Genomic DNA, 14,539 nt, shown 5'->3' with positions numbered 1-14,539 from the left:
TATGAAATCAATCTTCAGAGATCTTCAGCAATCTTTGAATCTTTTATCTGTTGGTTCATTATTATTTTAGTGCGAAACTACATATATTTTGAAGATGGAAATAAACAAAAAAAAATATTGAAGATGTTTTGCATAATAAAAAATTAAATACCGATGAGTAAAGTTTTGTTAGCATGCTAAACTACACCGCACACGGCTAGCAGGGTTTATGTCTGGGCTACGAATGTTCGCTCCCTCGTTTTCGTCGGTGCGTCCGTCGGTGTAAACTGCATCGCAGCCAACTTCACTCGCTTACTTGCACATTCACAGCGAACTGTCAAACGATCCGGAACGGCAACAAGAAAAACGCCAAAGTCATCATCATCGTTCGCTCGAGTTTGTGGATTTTGTGGTTTTGTGCGAGGATTTTGTTTGAATTTTCGGTAAGTATGCGATGGATTAGTGCAGTTTATTCAAAATAAGGCTGAAGCCATTGGTAACTTATTATTTTGGAATTTACAGTGATTAAAACCAAAAGTGTTCGGTAAAAGTCTGTTCTTGTTTGCTACCCCGAAAAAATATGGATCGCCTTCTTCGACTTGGTGGCGCTATGCCCGGACTGACGCAAGCTCCACCCCCGACGGATGCTCCGGTTGTGGACACGGCCGAGCAAGTCTACATATCGTCGTTGGCCTTGCTGAAGATGCTAAAACACGGTCGAGCTGGTGTACCCATGGAGGTTATGGGACTTATGCTGGGTGAGTACGAATGGGGGAGGGCCTTTGTTTCTGTTGTCGGAAGTCTAATCGAAATGCTTTCTTTTACAGGAGAGTTCGTGGATGACTACACGGTTCAGGTCATTGACGTGTTTGCTATGCCACAGACCGGAACGGGTGTGTCTGTCGAAGCCGTCGATCCGGTGTTCCAGGCGAAGATGCTGGATATGTTGAAGCAAACCGGCCGACCGGAAATGGTAGTAGGATGGTATCACTCCCATCCTGGGTTTGGTTGCTGGCTTTCCGGAGTGGATATCAACACCCAGCAGTCGTTCGAAGCTCTGTCCGAACGTGCAGTAGCCGTTGTAGTAGATCCTATCCAATCGGTCAAAGGAAAAGTGGTCATCGATGCATTCCGGTTGATCAATCCCAATATGTTGGTTCTTGGTCAGGAACCAAGACAGACCACTTCCAATTTGGGACACTTACAGAAGCCTTCGGTGCAGGCCCTCATTCATGGACTGAATCGTCACTACTATTCAATCAGCATTAACTATAGGAAGAACGAACTGGAGCAGAAAATGCTGCTGAATCTGCACAAAAAGTCCTGGATGGATGGTTTGACTTTGGCCAACTATCAGGAGCATTGCAGCATCAACGAGAGCACTATCAGTGAAATGTTGGAGTTAGCTAAGAACTACAACAAGGTAAGATGCCTGGTGGCCTATTTATACTTAACCAAGTGCTACAAGTGAACAATTGAGTTAAAAGGCAAAGTATCACTAAGAAAAACTTGGAAAATTAGGGAACGTCATACTATTAAGGTATGTTCATAATGCTTTGCCTGAATTTTGTCTAACGTGTGTCCTGGTGTGTTTATCATGGCGTAAACCCACTGGTGATGGATCAACTTTCAGCGCAAGCCGTCACAATGTGTCACCAGGTCACGGTTTTTTTTTCAGATTTGTGCTCTTGAAAATTCCAGGTGTTATGTCGTGATATCTTCACCTTAACACGGACGATCTTTTAAAAAGCAAAATACTTGTACCGACTTTTCGAACCCTCTAAGCAGAATACTCTCTTTGAATGAGTGTAATCAATTCCGTACTTTTTAATTCCGCCCTATTTTGCTTATCCTATGACAGATACGCGTATTTCGACTACCATTTGTAATCTTCCTCAGTCAGTTATCCACTGACACTGAGGAAGGTTACAAGTCTTTTAAGTTTTTTTATGGCAATCCTAATTTATTATGTTGTGTGGATTTGTTTTTGTGGGGTCCTTGGGTGATATCAACTCAGCTTTCTTCGGTTTATGTACCCAACATATTTTGCAATTTGTTTTCTACTATTCTCAGGCACTGGAAGACGAAGAAAAAATGACACCCGAGCAGTTGGCAATCAAGAACGTGGGCAAGCAGGATCCCAAGAGACATCTGGAGGAGAAGGTCGACACCCTGATGTCGAACAACATCGTGCAGTGCTTGGGGGCGATGCTGGACACGATCGTCTTTAAGTAAGAATCGTCGTTAGGTATTTGGAGGGAAATCGAAGGAATCCCTGGCCCTCGTATGATAACTTAATTGTAATCATATTACGCTCTGTCTGAATTAAAAAATGCTATTTTGTAAGTATGATGCGGTTTATTTTACTTCAATTGAACAATCCTATTTTGTTAGTCTGAGTTAAAGGACAGCGATTGATTCTCTGTGGTTTTAAATTAGGAGGGGTGGATCTATAAAAACTCCCGTCTGATCGATACAATGTTGATGTTGACTTCTCGACTCGACATTTTTAACAAAAACTGATATTTTCTTTGACTACCCCTGCTCCGAGTTTGGATCCTAAAGTATACAGGTGTAACGGTAACTTCTTCCATTATATAAAGCTACGATTTGTAATCTAACGTGTTCAGTAAGTCTTCTGAAAGTTTAATAGACAGTATCATATCAGTCGGGATAACCTAGGTCATCCAAACTATTATTGAGTTTGGATCCTAAAGTCTACGGGAGTATCGGTAACTTCTTTCATTAAAAGCTACGATTTGTAATCAATCATGTCCAGCAAGTTTTCTGAAAGATAGTGTCTTTTTATCAACTAAGCTTCATAACAGTAAGGAGCCCATAATATCCTAAAAATATATAACAACGCGTATTGTTCCTCTAACTGCTTTGGTAAGTACAGTTGATTATGTAACACTACTAAACTGCCCCTCTTCGCATCAGTCCCATGTTGTTTTTCAAAGTGCCTACGTTTTGCATTATAACTCCAATTGTTTTCAAAAAAGTGTATTCATGTGATGCATAAACTTTTCGTGGCACATTGAGCTGTGAAATGAGGCGAGAAAAATTTCAAATTTAATTTAAATGGGCTCGTGAGAGACAAAAATATGATTTGCATTAGAAACAACATGGGATTGACATGCCAAGAGGAGCAGTAAACGTAGTGACAAAAGCTATTATCACAAGTGTAGACCTGAAGCTATGGTCTCCTGAGTAGTTGTGTATGTATGAGTATGTTGATCTGGAATATCTCAAAACTAAAACTATGAAATGACTCATGATATGCCAGGGGGATTACAGATTACAGTCTAAACCTCATTGTGAGACTAACTGCTGTTACTACCAAGAGCTAAACTTCTGGACGGTTTGGACGACCCTCAATGTCCTAAAGGTTCATAATAATATACAGTAGACTTCAGGTTGGTCCAGTCACTGCGATGGATTATGAAATGTTACTCAGTATGTTAGATATAGCTGAACTTATACATAGTTTGGCTGACCTGGAACATTCCCTTAGTGTCTTTAAATGACATTTGAGATTTCAAGAGTTTCACCGATCTCAGCAGATTATGTTATGCTATTATTTATGGTGAAATACATAAAGTTTTTCTTGAAGGCCTTCAATATATAACATTTTGGACGAACCTTGTCCCAAAGGTTTATAATAAAAACGCAAACTTCAGATTGGTTAAGTAACCACGGATAAATATGCAGCGTTACTCAGTATAGCAGATATGGCTGTTGTTACGAGTGTAGACCTGAAGTCCTGAACTCCAATGTAGGTTGGCTGACCTGGAATATCCCTGTAGTGTCTCTAAATGACATTTAAGAATTCAAGAGCTTCGAGGATCCCAGCAGATTATGCTATACTATTATTTATGGTGAAAACACAAAGTTATTCTTGTAGATTTGAAGGACTTCATTATAGAACAGTTTGAACGATCCTGCATGTCCCAAAGGTTTAAGATAAAAAAAAGTAGATTTCAGATTGCTCCAGGAACTGTGGTTGATTATGAAGCGTTACACAGTATAACATATATGGATATTGTTACGAGTGTAGACCTGAAGTCCTGAACTCCTAAGTAGTTTGGCTGACCTGGAATATCCCTATAGTGTCTATAATGTTAAAGTCTTGACATTGTAGATGTCAAGAGCTTCACGGATCCCAGCAGATTATGCTATGCTTTTATTTATGGTGAAAACACATAAAGCTTTTCTTGTAGATTTGAAGGACTTCATTATAGAACAGTTTGAACGAACCTAAATGTCCCAAAGGTTTATAATAAAAAGGTAGACTTCAGATTGCTCCAGTAACCACGGATAAATATGCAACGTTACTCACTATAACAGGTATGGCTATTATACACTCTACGAGTGTAGAGCTGAAGTCCTGAACTCCAATGTAGTTTGGCTGACCTGGAATATCCCTGTAGTCCGTACTATCGCTGCCGCCTATAAAAGCGGCAGCTATTCCTATGTGTAAGAACCACCACAAATCAGGAGCAATGCCTCTCTGTGGTGCAATTAGTACCTGAAGTAGTGAAGAAGTAGTTCGTTATTTCCCGTGTCCCCCGGGAGTAAAAGTACATAACGTGGGGCCTATCAACCGCTGGACGAAACATTGGTTGACATTTGAAATTTCAAGAGTTTCGCGGACCCCAGCAGATTGTACAATACTACAATTTATGGTGAAAATACATAAAGTTATTCTTGTAGTTTTTAAGGACTTCATTATAGAACAGTTTGAAAAACCCTAAATGCCCCGAAGGTTTATAATAAAAAAATAGACTTCAGATTGCTTCAGTAACTTTGGTTGATTATTCAACGTTACTCAGTATAACAGATATGGCTATTATTACGAGTGAAGACCTGAAGTTCTAAACTCCAAGTTAGTTTGACTGACTTGGAATATCCCTATGGTGTCTACAACAGACATTGTAGATGTCAAGAGCTTCACGGATCCCTGTAGGTTATGCAATGCTATTATTTATTGTTGTAGGTTTGGAGGACTTTACTATAGAACAGTTTGGAACACCTAGAACATCTCAGAATATAAAACACCGCTTGATATTCTTGACGAAGGCTAAATGGACGTAACCCATATCCAAGCTCAGCTTTTAGAAAAACTGGTAGGGTATCGCGCCACTTGGGCTGTGGCTTCTATATTCGTCTGTTTTCCACTATAATTCAGTCAATTTTGAACCAATTGACTTTAAATGTTGTACATGGGTAGATACTACAGTATGACCCATAAAAAAATGCGACATTTCATTTTTTTGCAGTATTTGATGATTTTTAATGAAATAATCCCAATGAATTAAACTTTTTTGGATTAGGATACAATAAGGAGGTCATTGTCATACAGGATCTCTAAAATTTTTGTCAAAATATTCATTGGTTACGTATATGGGATACCTTATAATTGTTAACAATTTCTAAATAAAATCAAGTTTTCCTATAATTTTCATAGCAAAATGAACTAAGATAAAAACTTTTAAACACATGGAAACCATGAAGAAATATGTACTCTTTAATACGCCCATGTTTGAAAAATATTTTAAAAATAATTTCAAATGTTTAGGAAACAAAAACTCAAAAAGGTGCTACATATTAAAAACCGTATTTAAGATAAATTAATAAAAAACTTAACACTGTTAGAACATTTTTCAAAACATTTTTTTGTCGATGAAGGCATATATACCTACCTTTATGATAGGTACAAATACTATGTACTTAAAAACAATTTCATGCTTAAAACATAATATTTTCTAAAAATTATCATTTGTCAAATAATTCAATTTTCACAAAATGTCTCTAAATTTATAAGTTAATATTTTTTTCGTGCTTGTCCGACGAACCAACCAACTCCTGAAGACCTTATCCAGCCATAAAAGTACTATTTTGAAAATAAAATTTGATTGAATGTGATTGAAAGCAATTGAAAGAAAATTATATCCTTAAAAACGGCCTCTGGCGCGTGGACGATTTCGACATCCATATGTTCAACGTTATATTTCCGAAGGTATTTGCATGGAATCAGTCTATGTTCCTTTGCCATTATAAGATTAGTGGCTCTACTATACTATCCAATAGATACATGCGAGGTTAATCAGTTCGAAGTAGGGGAACGATGACTTTGAAAACTGTCGCATTTTTTTTATGGGTCATACTGTATACCTATCTCACCACATTCCAAAAGTTGTGTCAATTGGTTCAAATTTGACTGAGTTATAGTGGAAAACAGACGAATATAGAAGCCACCGCCCAAGCGGCGCGATTCCCTATGTAAATTATTTCGTTTTTCCAAATTTCATGGTGTTCAGGATGTTCCAGGTTATCCATGAAGTCCCAAATACACATATCCCCATTTTTCCCAAGCAGAGTACTCAATTTGCAACAACTTTGCCGAAGACAGTATTCTATTTTATCGAATGGGCTAATTTATACAGCCGTTTCTATGTTGGGGTCATATATGACCCCTCCGGCTCCAAAGGGTTCAGATCAGATCGATCAGGCTAAGGCCGGGGTGGCCTCTGCTGTACATAGTAGCCGCCTCCACTCCACTCGGTCCATGGCTGTTTGTCTCCAGTTCCGCACTCTGCGTAGGGTCCGCAGATCGTCCTCCACTTGGTCGACCCACCTAGCTCGCTGCGCTCCACGTCTTCTTGTACCGGTCGGATGACTCGAGAACCATTTTAGTCGGGTTGCTATCCGACATCCTGGTGACGTGACCCGCCCACCGTAGCCTCCCGATTTTCGCGGTATGGACGATGGTTGGTTCTCTCAGCAGCTGATGCAGCTCGTGGTTCATTCGCCTTCTCCAAGTCCCGTCTTCCATCTGCACTCCGCCGTAGATGGTACGCAACACCTTCTGTTCGAAAACTCCAAGGGCGCGTTGGTCCTCTGCACGTAGGGTCCATGTTTCGTGCCCATAGAGGACGACCGGTCTAATCAGCGTTTTGAAGATGGTTAACTTCATGTTACGGCGAACTTTATTCGATCGTAGAGTTCTGCGGAGTCCAAAGTATGCACGATTTCCTGACACAATGCGCCTCTGAATTTCTCTGCTGGTGTCGTTGTCGGCGGTCATCAGTGAGCCCAAGTACACGAATTCTTCAACCGCCTCGATTTCATCACCGTCGATATAAATTCGAGGTGGCGGGCGCGCTGATTCCTGCCTGGAGCCCTTTGCCATCATGTACTTTGTCTTCGACACATTAATGACTAATCCGATTCGTCTGGCTTCACTCTTTAGTCGGATATACGTTTCCGCCATCGTCTCAAATTTACGAGCAATAATATCAATATCATCAGCGCAACCAAGCAGCTGAACGGACTTCGTGGAAATCGTTCCACTTGTGTTTATCCCCGCTCTCCTAATTACACCCTGTAAAGCAATGTTGAACAGCAAGCACGAAAGACCATCACCTTGCCGTAACCCTCTGCGAGATTCGAAGGGACTCGAGAGTGTCCCTGACACTCGAACTACGCACATCACTCGATCCATCGTCGCCTTGATCAATCGTATCAGTTTATCCGGGAATCCGTATTCGTGCATAATCTGCCATAGCTGTTCTCGATCGATTGTATCATACGCCGATTTGAAATCGATGAACAAGTAATGTGTGGGCACGTTGTATTCGCGGCATTTCTGCAACACCTGGCGGATGGCGAACATCTGGTCCGTTGTAGCGCGTTCACCCATACATCCAGCCTGATATTGCCCCACGAACTCTCTTGCAAGCGGTGATAGACGGCGGCATAAAATTTGAGAGAGTATCTTGTAGGCAGCGCCCAGTAGTGTGATCGCGCGGTAGTGAGAATTCCTTCAGAGTGTGTAGAGTAAAAGTCAGAGTCAGTTGTTTACCAGACCAGGAAGTAAAATGGATGTCCTCCGATTTGTATCCTAAAATAGTGTATTTTCTCTGAATCCGAATGAACTATAACATTGTCGCCCTTTTTGTAGATGGGACACACGATACCTTCCATCCATTCCTCCGGTAATACTTCCTCCTCCCAAATCTTGGTAATGACCCAGTGTAGTGCTCACCAGTGCTTCTCCACCGTATTTTAGAAGCTCGCTTGGTAGTTGATCTGCTCCAGCGGCTTTGTTGTTTTTCAACCGGCCAACCTCCTCCTCAATCTCTTGGGGGTCAGGGGTCGGAAGTCTTCCAAAGAATATGTTTAAAATTCCACACTTCTCCTAGCCGATGCTTTTTCTATCCCTCTCCCAATTAATCTTTCTTCAGTTTGCGTTTCAAAAAGAGATAATTTATGCAACTTCTGATGTGCTGGACAGTATTTTATTTGCTTGACGGCTCAAAAAATCGTGGACTTCAAATGCTACGCAACAGCTGCCACATTTTCAGTAGCAATTTCATTATATTTTCAGTAAGCAACTTTCATGATTTTTTTTCCAAAATTCCAAAGCAATCAATTAACAATATACTGAACCGCTTTACAATTACTTATCAAGTAGCTTAAACCCTCTTGTAAATGGTCTGCACAGAATACCTACTCCTGAAAGCTGAAACAGTTTCCCTCATTCACCAAGGCATACGGGCACGTCGAGACGACAATTTCGCTCAAGAGCAAAACAACGCGAATTCTGAGAATGAAAGATGTGATCTCATGTCCACCGCAGGCCACTGCTGGCTGGGTAGCTAGAGACGGATGCACTGCATGCTATGCCTCAACGGATACGGAGCTTTTGATGGTGCAAACGCCCATCACCATTGTTCCCTTCCGCTTCCCCTCAGCCACCGACGTCATTTTCATCTGCATGGCGTGGCGGCGGTGGAAAAGGCCCGAAAATGCATTGCATCATGGTGGATGCGGAAAAGTAACAGAATGGTGAACAGGCACAGGGTGCTGTAATTAAATTTAAATTTAATCTCCTTTTTCCTTCGGACATAATGGTTTATTTCTTGTGAGTTCACCGGAAGCTCAACGATACGGCAGCCCAGCCTGCAGATACCTATACCTTTTGGTTGTAGAGTTTCGATTATTTCATTCGACATCTTTACATATTCGATGTGAATAAATCTTACAAGACTGAGTTCGGCTCCCTGCTGCTCCTCTTCAACTTCGGGAACGCCATACACTCGCCACATCACTCTCGACCTGGTTAGCCCACCTTACCCGATGCGCTGCGCATGGTCATGTACCTTCCGGATTTCTTGTGATTTATCAATATTTCCCGTGTTGCTATGCTGCATTCTTTGCAATATGCCCTACCCACCGTATCCTCCGGCTTTTGTAACCTTCTGGATGCTGAGTTTGCCGAAAAGTGCAGCGAGCTGCCGCCAAAGCTCGTCCTAAATACGTATCGCTCGAAAACTCCGAGTGCTTGCGAGTCCTCTTTGAGCATGGTCTATGCCTCGTGTCCGTAGAGGACCACCGGTCTTATTTGCGTTTTTTAAATGGTACATTAGGCACCCTACACACTACTCAAACGGTTTGACCAACATTGACTCCGCCCCCAGGTTGGTGGTTGAGTTGGTGCTGTGTTTGACCGTGTGTGATGCTGCTTGACGAACCGATTTGGCAGTTCGTCAAACCGATTTGACGGTTGACGGTTTGGTCGGCAAAAATCAAACCAGTTTGATTTTACTCAAACCAACGGTGGGCGGAGCCAATGTTTGACGAACCAATCGTACCGTGTGTAGGGTTGTTGCACAAACACAGTGCGATTTCAAATGGGGGATGATGTTGGTGCAACCAAAGTGACATGTTGGTGCAACACGATTTGGCAGTTCGTCGTACGGTTGCAGAAACATTCGCTGGTTCGACCAACCAGGGGGCGGTGGCAATGTTGGTCAAACGGTTTGAGTAGTGTGTAGGGTGCCTTAGGTGCGAGGTAAATCCTTTTTTGATGGTAGTTTTTTTGGAACCTTTGGTATAATCGACCCTCGCTGATCATGCGCCTTCTTATTTCACGATCCACGTTATTGTCCGCCGTTAGCAAAGAACTGAGTGTAACGAATTTCTCCACCACCTCGAAGGTATCCCCACAGACAAACAGACGTAACTCTTCGAACATTTTTCGATTCACATCATAGTCACGGCAACATGTTTGCCCAATGCTAAAAGGTCTGAGTTTGGCCGACTATCAACTAGATGGCGGTAGTGGGCAAACGTCAAACTCGAGCAAAAACGATGCGAGCGCCACGGATGGTCAGTTGGCCAACTATCAAATTTTTAAATAGACCGTTAAATTGATGTACGATGGGAATCATCAGAGTGTTACGTCTGTTTGTCTGTGGTTTCCCCGTTTATTGTAACACTGCTCCCAATACATGTACTGTCTCGCTCAGTTCCACCTTAAGTATGTACAACATTTACAGATGTACTTCGCTTTTGATGCATATATTACCAGTCCGATCTTTGCTGCTTCACGTTTCAGGCGGATGTACACAGCTCTATTACCGTTCCAAATGTCGTGCCGATGATATCCATGTTGTCAGCGAAACAAACAAATTGGCCGGATTGTTGAAAATCGTGCCCTGGCTGCTACACTCGGTTCTCCGCATATCACCCTCTAGCGTTATGTTAAACAGCAGGCACGAAAGTCCATCACCACTTCACGCAGTTTTCGCACACTGTCCATCATTGATTTTATCAGTCATGTCAGCTTCCAAGGAAAGCCGTTTTCGTCCGTGATTTTCCATAGCTCTGTGTGGTCGTATGCCACCATAAAATCGATGAACAGTTTATGCATTAGGATCTGGTATTCACAGCGTTTCTGGAAGATTTGCCGTACAGTGAAGATCTGATCCGAGGTCTACCGGCCATCGATGAAGTAGGCTTGATAATTCCCCACGAACTCATTCGTTTTAGGTGACAGACGAAGGAAGATGATCTGAGATTGCACTTTATTGGCGGCATTCAAATTGAAGATTGCTCTGAAGTTCTTACATCCTTTGTCGCCTTTCTTTTGAATGGGGCAAATAATACCTTTCTTTCAAACCTAGGTAGTTGTTCAATTTCCCAGACTTGTAAGTAGTTGTTCAACTATTCTGAACCCATTCTGATGAGTTCAGCTGCCTTACCAGCTGTTTTGATGACTTTGCACTGGTGAATGTCATCCTTGACTGCTCTCAACGTGGGGGTTCGATCAACGGCGTAGCCAGCTTTTTCTTTTTTCTTGATCTCTCTCGTAAAAAAACAGGAGAAAGAGAAGGATGAAACCAGGGGCGAATGGCCCATCTCTTCATCCTTCTCTTTCTCGTGTTTGTTTAGGAGAGCGAGAAAGAAAAAAGAAAAAGCTGGCTACGCCGTTGGGTACGATCATTTCCGTCCTCGTTCGTTGCCTCGGTTCTCCGCGCCATTTAAGTGCTTATTGAAGTGCTGCCTTTGTCGAGCAGTGATGGAAAACAGTGAGGAATGCAGCTGAGCAGACACAAACGCAAAGCTATCCTACTCGTGAACAACAGAAGCCAGAATGTATTCGCACTTCCTTCACTCGCGAGCTAACGAAGCTGGTCGCACTCGTGATTGATTCGCGAAGCAGCTCTGAACATTTTTCAATTTTGTGAAAAAATTAATTTACATGGCCGACAGATTCACTTTTCAGGAACAATAAAGCACAAAACACTACTATCTGATGGATAATTACTTGTTCTGCAATTAAAATCGCTCTAAAATGCAATTCCCGCATCTCCACTTGTTCTTCGCGAATAAAAATTCATGAGTGTTTTTGTTTTTGTTTTGCTTCATACTCGTGATGCAAGCGGGTGCGAATAAACTCACATACGGCTTACTCTCGGCACCGTGAGTAAACCGTTTGTTGGTTTTACACTCGCGAGTTGATTCACGATGAGAGTGTTTCCATCTCTGTTGTCGAGGCACTGGAGAACCGCACTGTACATATTTCGGTAAGTGAAAGCGTAGAAGATCAATAGAGCGCATTCATCGCCACAGACGAGAATAATTTGGTTAAGCTGCGCACTCAGAGAAAGCAGTGGATCATAGATGACACCTGGAGAAAGATGGAGGAGCGAAGGAACGGTAAAGCCGCGATAGAACGAGCCAAAAAAACACGAGGAGTCAAAGGGGTCATTCAAATATGACGTCCATCATTTAGGGGGGAGGGGGGGTCTGAGAAAGTGTGACACTCCATATATAAGATATACTAAATAGCGTGACAGAGGGGGGAGGGGGGGTCTAAAATTCCCGAAAAATGATGGACGTCATATTTGAATCGGCCCAAAGCCGTAGCCCGTCAGCGCTATTCGGCTACCGAGAAGAAAACTCCCCCTACTGAACGATCCTGTGTGGACCATATTGTCACGCTCCGTAGCATCTTGGAGGAAACCAATGAATTCCAAGTATATCTCTACATGGTGTTCGTTTATTACGAAAACACTTTCGACCGTCTTAATCACGAAAGCATGTGGGGAGCCTTTAGGCGCAGCGCAAGGGTGTCCCTGAGAAAATCATATGCCTCATTGAAGCACAGTGCAGGGCATTTTCGTGTAGAGTACTGCACAACGGTGTCTTCGCCGATCTTATCCGCGTCGATGCTGAAGTTAGGCAAATATGTATACTAACACCGCTACTGTTCCTAATCGTAATCGACGAGATCCTGGTAGGTGCGATTGATTGTGACCCAAGTCGTAGGTTGCTGTGGCAGCCCATTACTATGGAGCACCTAAATGACTTCGATCTGGTTGATGACGTTGTTCTCTTAGCTCAACAACGCAGAGTATAAGCTTATAAGCTCGATGATTTTGCCAATCCTCTTTGGCGGCAAGTCTTACCATCAACGTCAACAAGACCAAATCGTTGGATGTAAATACGGTCAACCCTAACAGCTTTACGGTAGCTGGCAATCAGTGGAGAATGTTGAAAGCTTCAAATATCTTGGTAGCCAAATAACGGCCGATGCCGGCACCAAGATGAACAAAGGTGCACGGATCAAGAAGGCGAGGGCTGCCTTTGAGAGATTAAGAAATGTATCTGGGGAAAAACAGCCAGATAAGTCAACGGACCACGATTCGAGTTTTCAACGTGAAACCTGTACTGCCGTAAGCCAGTGAAACTTGGTGTGTATTAGTTGAGAAGACTCAACGGCTACAGGTCTTCATCAATAGATCCCAGTGGTATACAGTACTGGCCAAAATTATAGGCAGTGTTGGTGATACGATGTTTAGGTTGATAAATCTCACTTTGAAATAGCTTTATTCAAATGCAATAATTTTGGTATTATTGTTTATTGATCACAAAATATAATTGCATTGTTTCCAACATGAGGTGAAACTTAACGAAAGAGAACGAATTTAATTCTTGAATTTGGTCGAAAATTGTCTGGCCAAAATTATAGGCACTTAAGACCTTCTTAAGAAAGTTTGATGTTCTATCTCAGACGTTAATAATAAAAATCATCAAGATTCTCAAATATTCTGTTTAGCAGAACTGTTAGTACGGTTTAGAATCGAGATCACTAATTTATGAGTTTATTTTTTGGTGTGTTTTATAAAATGTCCATGACAGGTATATCGAGATTCTTGTGATTTCCAGTTTATAAATTTGAAGTTAACAGTAAATGTCCTCCAACCGTGTCTAAATGATTTTAAGTTTGGATAAGTGGGCAACCCATCCAGAATTGGAACTCCTAGGCATTGTAATGGATTAGTTTTGATTGTGTGGCATTAAAATTTATTATTTTGAATAGTGAGGTGAAGCGTTGGCTTGTTCGAAATACCTGTAGCCATCATTACGACCAAAGTTCTAATTGAGATATTTCTCGCGAACATTGAAAATTGTTCTGACATACCAAATGGCATTCAGTCTACCTTTCTATGAAACCGGCAGTCCAGCTTTTATTGAAGAATTTCAGTCTTACACACTGTTTGTATCCAGTCCCACTTGTCATTGTAAGTTATAAAGCCTGTATCCGCAATATTCGGGACACAGAAACACAGCTGTAACTCTGCAATAGATACATTAAAATTGCTCAAATTTTGCCTAATAACACCTTAAGATGTGTTCATTTCACCTACAAAATTTCGTGTGAATCAGTGCAGCACTTTTTGTTGTAGCAATGATAGAGTAGAACGCGCGCCATTGAATTTTGTACAGCCCCTAGTTTTTCTTGTCAGCGCTGTAACTTTTGAATTTGGCAAAGGAAATGGCTGAAATTTTGAACACAAACCTCTCAATCTACATTTGTTGCATGAGCAAAATTTCAAAAAAATCGATGCACTATCAACAATTTTGTAGTCGAAACATGTTTTGGGACTGAACGTAATTTTAGCCTCTCAGACTGCAACTAGTCTGTACCCTTTATTGTTTCCATTGTACTATTGAAAGTACTATACCAATAATCATCAAATTTTGCAGGCATAAAATACACATAATAAACTAGCTTCTGTGAAAATTTCATGAAAATTGGCAGAGAAATTCAAAAGTTATGAATAGGCAAAAATCGTACATGAAAAACACGAAAAATTTTCACTAACACTCACCCCTATCAACACCAGTAGCTTTCAAACCAATTGGTCAAAGTTGATGAAATTTTGCAAGAATGTGTCTCTATAAGTATCATAACTGCTAACGAAAT

General features: G+C 41.6%; 1 protein-coding gene across 1 annotated transcript; it reads left to right on the top strand.

Moving 5' to 3' along the window:
* The first annotated feature begins 271 nt into the window (after window positions 1-271).
* On the top strand, window positions 272-2,328 carry LOC109398260 (26S proteasome non-ATPase regulatory subunit 14). The gene is made up of 4 exons (XM_029852717.2): window positions 272-422; window positions 502-737; window positions 807-1,402; window positions 2,053-2,328. The coding sequence occupies exons 2-4, from the start codon at window positions 560-562 to the stop codon at window positions 2,212-2,214; spliced, it is 936 nt and encodes a 311-aa protein (XP_029708577.1). The 5' UTR covers window positions 272-422; window positions 502-559; the 3' UTR covers window positions 2,215-2,328.
* The last annotated feature ends 12,211 nt before the right edge of the window (window positions 2,329-14,539 follow it).

This window comes from Aedes albopictus, chromosome 2, assembly GCF_035046485.1.
Source record: "Aedes albopictus strain Foshan chromosome 2, AalbF5, whole genome shotgun sequence".
Classification (NCBI taxonomy): domain Eukaryota; kingdom Metazoa; phylum Arthropoda; class Insecta; order Diptera; family Culicidae; genus Aedes; species Aedes albopictus.
Note: the sequence above shows the minus strand (reverse complement) of the source record. Positions and strands in the feature narration are given on the sequence as shown.